At 47.5% G+C, this 12,509-nt stretch overlaps 1 protein-coding gene across 1 annotated transcript in view; it reads left to right on the forward strand.

Annotated features, from left to right (window-relative positions):
• The window catches only part of NTNG2 (netrin G2), a 103,810-nt gene that overhangs the window by 29,691 nt on the left and 61,610 nt on the right, over nucleotides 1–12,509 (forward strand). Inside the window, exon 3 of the mRNA XM_083160918.1 lies at nucleotides 8,724–9,367. Coding sequence (XP_083017044.1) covers nucleotides 8,724–9,367 — 644 coding nt within the window. The remainder of the gene's footprint in view (nucleotides 1–8,723; nucleotides 9,368–12,509) is intronic.

Genomic DNA, 12,509 nt, shown 5'->3' on the forward strand with positions numbered 1-12,509 from the left:
TTGCTGGTTGTGTGGAGTGGGAATCACACCACGGCAAGCTGAAATATATAGGCCCTTATTCTGGTTCATTCGCAAAGGCAAATTCCTTCTCAAATGGACAAAACAATGTGCACTGCAGGGGGGGGGGGGGGGGAGATGCATACCTCCCAACTGTCCCTTTTTTCGTGGGACCCCCCCATTTTTGGGGGATGGTCCCCCCCCCCCCCCCCCCACCTGCAGCAGGCAGTGTCCCGTGGCGGGGGGGGGGGGAGGGAGTTGGGAGTCCCCCCAGCCTGAAGGGAATAAACGCTGTGAGCATGCGTACAGCATCTATTCAGCCGAGCCATGCCCCTTTTTTGGCGTGCGCGCCCCTCTTCAAGGGATTAAAATGTTGGGAGGTATGCAGATGTAACATGTGTAGAAAGAGTTATTTTGTTTCTGTGCAGGGAAAATACCAGCTGCTTTATTTTTACACTGCAATATAGAACTCACTTTAAGTAAAACCCAAATCTAATTCTCTTACATCTTACACTGGTATTTTTAGCGGATATTTTGTGCATCTTCTCACAGAGATGTTGGCACTTAAAGGGTTAAATAATAACAGCAAACCAGGGCCCTCAGTACCTACAGGGCCCCATGCAAAGGACTAGGTTGCTTTACTGACTGATCAAGGTCTGGTGTGGGGACATTAATGTACAGTCAGACCTCAGTGGGGTGTAGTATTATTATATGAGTTTGTGTTATATGTATTTGTGCTGTTTAGTCATACAGTACTTGAAGGTGTATTTTTGTAGTCAGGACTAGCATGGTATTGGTTGTATGTTTGGGCCTTACACAGGAACGATTGGGAGTATGTACAGTAGGTGCTGTATATCACCACCGCAATACTCGAACCTACAGATCTCATATATCGCAGTGATGCTACGTTTTCTCTTTTATGCTGGGAGATTCCTCCGCGATGTCGCCATATGTAAGTTCTGCTTATTATGTTCCAGGTCTGGTATAAATATAGCAGCGCGGGACTCAGAACTACAGAGACAGCAGGGGATGTACCTGTAATAAATTGGGTGCACTGTCAGTACACCTGTTTTGCAGCTGTGGAATATGCCGACACAGTCATCTATATTTGCAACAGAAAGTGCAAACTGCAACATTCTGCAGAAACACCGAGTGCTGGGGGAGAATAATCAAAGAGGAACCAAGCGCAGGAAATGAATGTCGCTTATTGTGCAATGTTTTACTTAATCTCTCCTCCCCGTGTAACAGAGTGTCGCTCACACTGGCAGTGGCGCTGAGACTTCGCTTTGGGTGGAATTAGGGAATGTTACCAGGGCCTAAGAATTTGTACAATAGAGAATAGTCAGGAGCTTGGCGGGCGGGCGGGAGAGGAGTGGGTCTGCACTGGGTGGTTACAAGGGCTCTCACCAGAGGCACCATGGTAGCCAGTTTGGTAACTATTTCACTGGGTATGGGTCATTCGGTCGACCTAAAGACATTGCGTTGACCCTGGAAGGTCGACATGGCTTGAGATGACACATGAAATAGGTCGACATGTTTAATGTCAACAGGTTTGGAAGGTCAACACAAACATTAGGTCAACAATGGCTAGGTCAACAGTTAAAATGTTGACATGAGTTTTCCATGTTTTTTTTTGTCCCGAATGCCGACATGGTTTACATGGACACCATCAACGTGTACCTCGTCCCCTCACATGGCTCGCTGCGCTGGGCGCACTATTCTATTCTCCCAGTGCAGTGGTTCCCAACCCTGGTCCTCAAGTTCCCCCACAGTGCATGTTTTCCAGGTCACCCGGCAGGTGCACTCATTACTCAGGCACATTAGGTGGAGCTGATTATCTCACCTGTGATTCTGCGAGGAGACCTGGGATACGTGCACTGTTGGGGGGACCTGAGGACCAGGGTTGGGAACCACTGCGGTAGTGGATGGTAGGACATGAAAAACCGCCTGTCGGCACATGTTGGTTAGAAAAAAACATGAAAAACTCATATTGACCTTTTGATTGTCAACTTAGTGGTACTTGTGTAGTTTCACGGCGCCAGCATTGGCGCCGTGCTACTTCCGGGTTCTATGCTCACCACAACTATCTAAAATAAAGTAACTTAACTCCATGCCAACGTGGATAGTTCATACCCCCACTATCCATGTTGGCATGGAGTTGATTTTAGATAGCATGGCGAGCGAAGCGAGCCCCGCAAGGGGACTCAGACGCCATGCTGGCGCCGTGAAACTACACAAGTACCAACTTAGTCATTGTCGACCTAATGCTTTTGTCAACCTTTCAACAATGTTGGCATCGGCCATGTTGATCTATTTCATGTGTTGACATAAGCCATGCCGACCTTCTATCATTTGACTTAACCAATTGTTGGTGAAACAATGTGGAATAAAGGGAAAAGGGTGAAGCCCTAATGCCCCCATACTGTAGCTCTCTCCCAATATACATGAACCCTAGGCTTAATGCCCTAATGCCCCATACTGTAGCTCTCTCCCAATATACATGAACCCTAGGCTTAATGCCCTAATGCCCCATACTGTAGCTCTCTCCCAATATACCTGAACCCTAGGCTTAATGCCCTAATGCCCCCATACTGTAGCTCTCTCCCAATATACATGAACCCTAGGCTTAATGCCCTAATGCCCCCATACTGTAGCTCTCTCCCAATATACATGAACCCTAGGCTTAATGCCCTAATGCCCCATACTGTAGCTCTCTCCCAATATACCTGAACCCTGGGCTTAATGCCCTAATGCCCCCATACTGTAGCTCTCTCCCAATATATACTGTATGAACCTAAAACTAGGCTTAATGCCCTAATGCCCCCATACTGTAGCTCTCCCCCAATATACATGAACACCGGTGGTTGCTGTACCTGTAAATCTAACTAATGACCTTAAATAAAGTTTTCAGATGTGGGACCTGCTGTCAGAATATAAATAAGGGGTCATGTTAGTTCCCCGACGCTGTAGCATTGGTTTCCCTGTACCGTAGATGCCTGCGCTCTCCTCAGTGTCTAGTAATGAAACGCAGGGTTAACGTAAGGTGGCTGCCAGTCAGTTACAGTATGCACGGGTACATTTGGTGACTCATTAGATGATCATCTGTTATTTTGAATATATGAATTGACTGTTGCCTTAAAGGGAAATGTTCCAACAATCCTGAGTGTAATAACAGATTGCGGATCTCTTGTGAATTATGATAAAATGACTGATATCTATGAGAGAGGCTAAGGACATAGCGGCCCAATTCAGATCTGTACGGAGGGCTGCCCCACAGAGGCGTAAATGGTGTGGCCTCACGGAAAGTGCAGTGGTAGCGGGCTGTACCCCCTAATCCAGGGATTTTGCCCATCTTGCAGGCCAGGAAATAATGAGAGGTATGATATGGCTCTGTGCTGGATGTAGTGAAGGAACCGGGAACCCAGGATGTGGGCCCACTAAATCTCAGGGGCACATAGCAATGGCACCCCATGCTCCCACTGTATTTAGGGCCCCAACTGCAAGTAGAGTTACTTACTCTGGATCACGTGTCTACAGAGCAGAGAGAGGTAAAGGAACCAGGGAGAGATGTATCGGGCATTGGAGAGAAATAAAGTGACTGTGCCCAAAGCAACCAATTTGAAATGACTGCCAGTGCCTTGGGCAACTCCTACACTTTGGGGCTGATTGACCCTTTCGGGTCCGAATACATCCCTGTGTCCGATGGTTTGGGGGTTGCGCATGTGCAAACCCCAGGAGCGAATGGCTCCAGGAGGGGGACGCCCAGGGTGTTATGGGTGACAGTTTGGGGCAGGTTGATTGGTGCTTTATCTCCATTCACTTTATCTCTCTCTAAATCTATACAAGTGGAGCCAGGTTTATTCCTCCTGCCAGCGCTTTCCACCTCGGGATGCCATTTGCAGAGAATGGAACCAGTGGCGTAGCGACCGTGCAGCAAACTCCGTGGTGGCGGGGGGGGGACACTGAGTGATGTGGGTCTGCGGGAGCTATGCCGCGTTCGTGGCTGGGAGCCGGGACCTACTTTGTCTGCGTCCCGGCGCTCCTAGCCTCCTCCTAGCTCCATATGACAAAATGTCCCTCAAAAAATTACCGCCCCCTTACAGCAGACAGTATTTAGGATGCTAGAGTGGACAGCAGTAAGGGGGTGGCCATTTTTTGAGGGACATTTTGTCATAAGGACTCGGAGCCTGGAGGAGGTTAGAAGTGCAGAGTAGATCTGCGGTCCCGACTCCCGGCCACGAACAGGGACAGGTAAGACAGGGGGGAGAGAGGGGAGAGGGGGGAGAGGAGGAGAGGGGGAGGGGGCGCCAACACGCCACCAAATGGAACATGTGTGCATGTGAGGCGCTCGCGTGTCCCCGTCTCGGCATTTTAGAGCCCCCCAACAAATAAATATAAATAATAACTATGAATAAAGGGTATATCTTCCCCTTTAAGTAAATGCAAATATGTCTTTAATTTCCCTTTGCTCGTTATCACTTGGTATTCAGGAGTCGCTGCGCATCATTTCAGAATCGTTATATGGAATTTCTTGTTCATCCTTTGCCTGGTTCCTTGGGGCATCCCAGCAAACATTGCAGCATTGTACATATGATCTTTATTTAATTACCGGGGGATACTTCGTACTAAGTAGCATGAAGAATAATTCCTACCCATGGATTAGTTTTGCTTGATGCGGTTTTCGGAAATCTATAGGAATCAGACAGTGCTGCTTGGTGTGTGGAGGAGACAATATAGAACGGCCGCCTCCTGGTAGGGATTTATTTAAGCCTCCGAGATGAGGCATCGATGAAGTTGTTATCATTATATCAATCGTCATGACAATCGGTCGTCCTTGTATACGTTCAGTGTCGTGCAGGTCTTACACGTGAATGGCGCCACCAGCGGCTACTCCCAATGCTTACCACTGTCTGCTAATAGAGCGTGGATAGGTGGCGACCAGTCTCACATGTCGCTATGGGCAACCAATCAGAATCTATTTCTTATTTCATTATCACATTCTTGATAATACATAGGATCTGATTGGTTGCCCAAAGCAACATCCCATCTGAAATAGCCCATTTTAGTAAATTTGCTAAATGTTCTAAAAACTAAAATAAGTGATGTTGCCCATAGCAACCAATCAGAAACTGTCTATCATTTTAGATGCAGCTTAGAAATGAGAGACAGAATTTAATTGGTTGCTATGGGCAACATCACCTCTTTTTGAATGTTTAGTAAATGTAACCCTAAGGGTAGGGTTCATGGCCGATGTTGAATACTTTTGCCATCAATGGGGGAGAACAGATGGTTTCCAGCCATCGATGGAACAGCAAAACTGTGTTTTGCTTTTTTTTCAAAGTGCCGGGACACAGAGCATAGCTCCACCCCCGCCCCGCGAAGCCCCGCCCCCCATTTTTGATTGTCCCACAGGCCAATCAATCAAACACAATGGATGACCATTGATATGTAAAAATATCGATGATCATCCATTGCATAGTTTAGCACTATCGATGGCCAGTTGCAGAATTGCCATTGATGGAAACCATCGATGGCAATGGAAACGATGGCCATCCCTACCTAAGGGTTACATCCCTACCTAAGGGTTACATAACAGGGCAATGTATGGCTTTGATAATGGTAACTCCTGCTGCTGCGTTTTATACTGTGATTACGGACTGAGCGTGTGAAGGGATGGCCATCGATGACAAAAAGTGACCATCGACGGTGTATAAGTATGCAATGGATGACCAGCAATGTTTATACATATCAATGGTCATCCATTTGCTTTGAAAGATTGGCCTGTGGGCCAATCAAAATATGGGGACGGGGCTTCAAAAAGAAAACCGAAACTATTCAGTTAAGCTTGACATCGATGGTTGGAAACCATCTGGGTCTCCCCATCAATGTCAAAACTATTTGACATCGGCCATAAACCATTGATGACTTCTAATCATCGATGGTTGATGGCCATCCCTAGCTCACTGACAATTTCTAGGTCGACAGCAAAAGGTCGACACAATCAAAATATTGACATGGACAAATCCGACATATGAAAAGGTCAACGTGAGTTCTTCGCTTTTCTTAATGTCAATGGCGAGACCGGAGCACTTGGACCCCCACTCAGTGTCCTGCGTCCTCTCGCTCGGCTGGTATCGCTTGCCATGCTCTCGCACTTCACCGTTCCCGATCGAAGTTTATGTGAATGGTAAAGTCCAAAAAATTAAAATATATTGAAGGAGGCTATGTTGAGGGTGTGGCCATTGTGATTGCATCATCGCTGTGATGCCCCCCACTGCACAATGCCGGTATTACAGTCAGTGTACAGCGGAGGGGCAGGGCCACAATCATGTGAATCAGCGTGGATCCCGTGATCTGGCCGTCATGTGAACTGTTGGCGGTTCTTGTGGGCTGATTTTGGGAACCACTGTCATAGGGGTAAATTGACGGAAGCTCTATTGAAATGGGAAGTTGCCCACAGCAACCAGTGCCTGCAGGCAATAAGTGGTACTGCCGCTGAAGTATTCCCTTTCAATTACAATTCTCTGTTTCTGGATGTGCTCTGTCTGCACCCTGCAGTTTATTAAATGTTTTACACCGCACTATTTTCATTTTATTCTTATTTATAGATTTTATTTCATACTGTGCAAAGAGATGATTGCGCTGTAAACAATGCGCGCTTACATAGGATATAAAGTGAGAGGACGCGGTACGGCGGCGGCGGCTCAGACTATTCTGACGCTTCCGCCAGTCATACACGTTATCTGACAGTTTCATAATGTAAGTTGCAAGATGTTCATTGTGGCGGTTCCTGACAGGGTGGCAAATGACAGTCAGTACGCATCACGTTCCCAAATAGGAGGAGATGTCTCTGTCACAGATATTTCAGTGTTTTATTATTTATCGCTACACATATAAATGAGACAAAATAAATACATTGACAATATTTATGGTGCACAAAAATGGGGCTTATGCTGATCTTTGTAGAACCAAACTGGAGGACCCTTGGGTGCCTCGGGGATAGTTGACACATGAATATATGAGCCAATGTGAGGCTAGAGACCGCTGCATTGTATTACTATCTGTCCTTAACTGGTCCATTGCAGGATCCTGAGGGTATTTGGGGGAAATTTTATAAGACGGGAGTTCTGTTTCACATGGGATGTTGCTATCAGATACAGGGTGGGATTCTCTAATAACCGCAGCCGCACATTGCCGGCTACCGCAGACACCATTATTGTATATGTACTAACTAGGGAGGCCAATCCAGGGCCATTTTTTCAATCCCGGGATTCGGGATTGAAAAACTGTCAATCCCGGAATTCCCGGGATCCCGGGATTGGCCTCCTGATATGCCCAATGATTAATAAATTACCTCTAAGCATAGAGGAAATGTGCGGCGGTGTTTGAGGCAAGGTGGCTCGGCGGGCCGGGGAGAAGGCAGGTAACACTGTGTCCGGGCAGATGCGGTGGCGTGGGAATCAGTGTGTGGCTGCGCAACGTGATATGATCTCTCACATCACGCTGTGCAGCCACACAACTTGTTGTCAGGCAGCGCAGCGTGATGTTAGAGGTCACGCTGCGCAGCCACAGTGTTCAAACACTGCCGCATCTGCCCGGACTTCAAGTTAACCACCTCCTCCCCGGGTTAGGTCTAAATTGTAGTGGGCTAAAGGACCTCCTGACGTCACAGGGGAGGAGAGGGGGTGGAGGGGGTAAGGTTGGAAAAAGGGTCCCAAACGGACCCTCGCGGGCTCGCTTCGCTCACCACGCTTTGGGCGCGGCGGCTCGCTCCGCTTCGCTCACCACCTGGTTACTAAAGGCAACCAGTGGTGGCGTGGATAGTGAAGGAGTAAGCCCCCCGGCCTTGTTCCTCCCCCTGGGTGTGAAAGGTCCTTTAGATCGCTACAATTTAGCATCTACCCTCCTCCCCGGCCCACTCAGCGCTACACATGAGAAGGGGATCAAATGCGCATGCGCATTTCAATCCCGTAATCCCGGGATTGGAGCCTCCAATCCCAGGATTCAAATCCCGGCCAAAAATGCCCTAAATTCCGGGATCCCACCGATCCCGATCCCAGGATTGGCATTCCTAGTACTAACATATGCGATAATTATGCGTTACGAGCTGTCCTTTGTACTCTGGCCGGCGATGTGCAGCAGGTCCCGGCGGCTCCCCCCTCCCTCCCTTACCTGGGGCTGCTGCTGTGGTGCGGCCTCTCCTCCTCCTCCTCCTCCCTGCACCCCGAAGAGGATTTACAGTACAGAGAGGAGGAGGTCACTGGTCCGGACAGCACAGCGCTGTGCTGCCCGGACACAGGTGAGGGGGTCTGTGGGGGTCTGTGCAGGGCAGCGGGGGTCTGTTCGGGGCGGCAGTGGGTCGCGGTAGAAGCCCATAGTCTTCTATGGGGCAACACCAGCTTTTGATGATGATGCCCCCGTCGCATCCCACAATGTGGTAAAAACCCGATAACGGGGTTTTACCTCATTTTTCGTTTAGAGAATCCCACCCAATATTATCTTCTAGAAGGAGCTAAATAAATAAAAAATAGGTTCTGATTGGTTCCCCTTAGTAACTAACATCCCATGTGAAATAGGTTCCCACGTTAGTAAATTTACCCCTTAGTGTCTTGTATTTTCTAGTGCACAGAAACGTATCGGTTTCTCAGACCATAATTATTTTCAAATGAAACGGGACATAGAACATAAGATCCTCATCGCACTTTCTTCTGTCTTTCTCCCACCAGGAAAATCCATACCTCTGCAGCGATGAATGTGATGCCTCCGCCCCCGACCTCGCCCACCCGCCCAGTTTCATGGTCGATAAAGATGAGGAAGGCCTGGCCACCTACTGGCAAAGCGTCACATGGAAACGATACCCGGAGCCGTTGGTTGCTAACATCACATTGTCCTGGAACAAGACTGTAGAGCTAACGGATGACATTGTGGTGACGTTTGAGTATGGGCGCCCCACCGCCATGATGTTGGAGAAATCACTGGACTATGGCAGGACTTGGCATCCGTACCAATACTATGCTGACGACTGCATTGAAGCCTTCGGCATGACCTCCAAGAAGGTGGAGAATCTTATAGCGAGTAACATCAGCCGCGTGCTGTGCACAGAGGAGTACTCCCGCTGGGCGGGCTCCAAAAAGGAGAAGAATGTGCGCTTCGAGGTTCGGGAGCGTTTTGCAATCTTTGCTGGCCCAGACCTTAGAAAGATGGAAAACTTGTACACGAGGATGGAGAGTGCCAAAGGTTTAAAGGACTTTTTCACTCTGACTGACTTGCGGCTTCGGCTCCTGCGTCCGGCGCTAGGTGGGACCTATGTGCAGCGAGATAATTTGAGAAAGTATTTCTATGCCATCTCCAACATAGAGGTGACTGCAAGGTGAGGCCTTTTCTTTCAGTGCCAATGTCTGTTGTGGGAGATGTTCAAGATATCCGCTAAAAAATACCAGCGTCGCTCACATTTGTTATATAAATTCAAATAAAAAATACTGTGTAAAATTAGATGATATTTCCTATATAAGGTAACGTTACCGGTCATTATGATGAATGCAAATGTTTGCTTGGCAATTTTCACACCTATTTTGACAAATTCACTTGGCACCCAAAGGGTTAAACCACCGTTCCTAATCTTTGACAGACTTTTAGGGGCTCAATGTGTTCCTCATAAGCCATAACTTTGTAATAATTAGGTGAATAAATGCATAACCTTGTGGCATTATAAGGAAATGACCTCCAAAATCATTGACCCAACACATGTTAAAGGCAGCTGCAGTTGTTCTAGTCGTTTTGTCCATATGTTTTACAGGGTTGATATACCATGTCTTCTAGAAAGTAGATATGAAGACACGTTGCTATAGGCAACTTCTCCACAGGCCAGCTTGGTCTTGAACGTGAAATGTTATGGCTGGCATTTTGGCTCAGGAAATGGGTAATCATTTTGTGACTGGCAATGGTACCTGAGCAATGAGATTTGGCAATGGCGTATGGGACAAAGGCCTCGCAATGTGGTTGGGGATGTAAACTGTTAGGTGTGGCAGCCAATAAGGTCAGAACAATGGAATCTGGGAATGCAGTGTGGCTGGTCATGGGGATGGATAAACCCCTGAGGTCTGAGCGATCTACATTGCCGGGGTGCTGTGGCCAGAACAGAGGGGTCTGCGCACGGGCCTCATCCTCTTAAAGCGCGGCTGGTGCAGACAATGCCCTTATTCAGATCTGATCGCAGTACAAATTTGTTCTCAAAATGGACAAAACCATGTGCACTGCAGGTGGGGCAGATGTAACATGTGCAGAGAGAGTTACATTTGGGTGGGGTGTGTTAAAACTGAAATTTAAATTGCAGTATAAAAATAATGCAGCCAGTATTTACCCTGCACAGAAACAAAATAACTCTTTTATGCATGTTACATCTGCCCCACCTGCAGTGCACATGGTTTTGCCCAGTTTGAGAACAAATGTGTACTGCGATCAGATCTGAGTAAAGGCCAATGTTCATGTAGAACAATAAAACTATTTACACATGGAATTAATGGCACTAACATCATATATTTTTCCTAAATACAAATGCACAAAATCATCAGTAACACGAGATTCTTATGTTGCTCTGTACAAACATTTGCTGCAGTGACCGACACTACTGTCATGGCATATGCCCAGGAAATGCCCACAAACCATGGACTGGTGACTATGGGGAGATGCATCAAACCTTCTAAACAATGGAAACGTGAAGACAGATCCTGCGAATCATGTTACGAACCTGATCCATGCTAGCTACAGTACAGCAGAAGCTGGTTGCTATGGGCAATTTCTACCCTTGTCTACATCCCCAAGATCCGGGGCACTTGATACATCGCCCCCTAAGACATGTAGCCAGATACCAAACCGTATTACTTCCATTGTCCCAGACGCCGGTCATTACTTCCCGACTCCCCATTACAGAAGAAAGAAGAGCTGATGAAACGCAGGATAAATAGAGAAATGTCAGCATGCAGCTAAATTAGAGCAGGGTTATTGTTAGACCTTAAATCAATAGCGGACAAAAGCTTAACGCAACGCTGAGACAACTGACATGTGAGAGCACCCTGGGGTCCCTGCGTCACATCACAGCTGCACCCGTTACCTGCCGGAGAGCGCGGGGAAGGGCTGCACACAGTTAGGGGAATTAGACATTTTTAGTGTTGAACTATGATTATCTGTGTTTGTGTGTGGACTGTGCGTAACTTTTTTAGTGCAAATTTTTTTTTACCCATCGAGTGCCAAAGGAATTTGTCTAACTAGGTGTGAAAAATTGGCGATCAGACCTTTTTATTAACCCTTTGAATGCCAACGTTTACCTAAGCTTCAATGAATTGATTTGGTATTTATTTATACTAAAGAACGGTCGCTGTGGGCGGAGCCGGCATCTTTAGTGGATATTTTGAGGATCGCTCACAGCAATGTTGGCACCCAAAGGGTTAAACAGTGAAATGGAATAGAATTGGACCATACGATCTGCTTCATTAAACCACACAGCTGTACGTTCCCTTTTCTTTCTATCTAGGAAGATATTTGGATGTTTATTTAAAGATATGTACAAAGGGGGGAAATTTGTCGAACCTTCTAAAGAGAGGATTTGAAGGCATTGCCCACAGCAACAGTTGCCAGCTGTCTTGTACATTTTACAAAATAGTAGCTAGCATCTCATCAGTTGCTATTAGCAACATCTCAGCTTGCCCTAAATCTACCCCAAAGGGTCTTGATGTTTGTTCCACAGCAGCATGGGGGTTATTCAGAGTTGTTGTATGAATTCGCAATCCTATTGATTAGTGAATGACTGCACATGCATAAGAATAGTAATGCGCACGCGCAGGGCAGGCAACAGGGGGGGGGGGTCAAGGGGGACAAGTGTGACGGGCCCCAGCAATCTCAAGGGCCCCAGAGCTTCCATGCCCCATCATGGCCACTGGCCTGTCAGTGACCCTCGGGCCAGGCCGTCTACTGTGCACCATCTGTGTGTGGCTGAGTCTGACTGACACTGGGGCAGATGTATTAAGCCTTAACAAGAGATAAATGCAAGGGTGATAAGGAGAGATAAACGTCCAGCCAATCACCTGCTAACTGCCATGTTACAGGCTGTGTTTGAAAAAAGTCAGTTAGGATGTGATTGGCTGGACGTTTATCTCTCCTTATCATCCTTGCATTTATCTATTGTTAAGGCTTAATACATCTGCCCTAGTGTGTGCCAGTGCTGTCTACTGTGTGCGCCCTGCCGTTCGGTGCTCAGAGCCATCTCTGTGTGTGCACATGACCGGTGGCCGCAGGTGCACAGCCATACCCGCCACTGGCACTGTAGCCTCAGTCTCTGGCTCCTGTACTTTATAGCACATGCGCGGGTCGTCTGTTCCGTGCCTGCTTGTAGTGCTCTGCGTTCTTTCGTGAAAGTCACAGGCCAGTAGAAGGCAGCAGCCAGGAGCCAACAGGACTGAGAACGAGAGAAGTATGCACCTGAAAGCAGGATCTGGAGCAGCGAAAGGTTAAATGAG

This window comes from Crinia signifera, chromosome 9 (genome assembly GCF_055691185.1).
Source record: "Crinia signifera chromosome 9, ASM5569118v1, whole genome shotgun sequence".
Classification (NCBI taxonomy): Eukaryota; Metazoa; Chordata; class Amphibia; order Anura; family Myobatrachidae; genus Crinia; species Crinia signifera.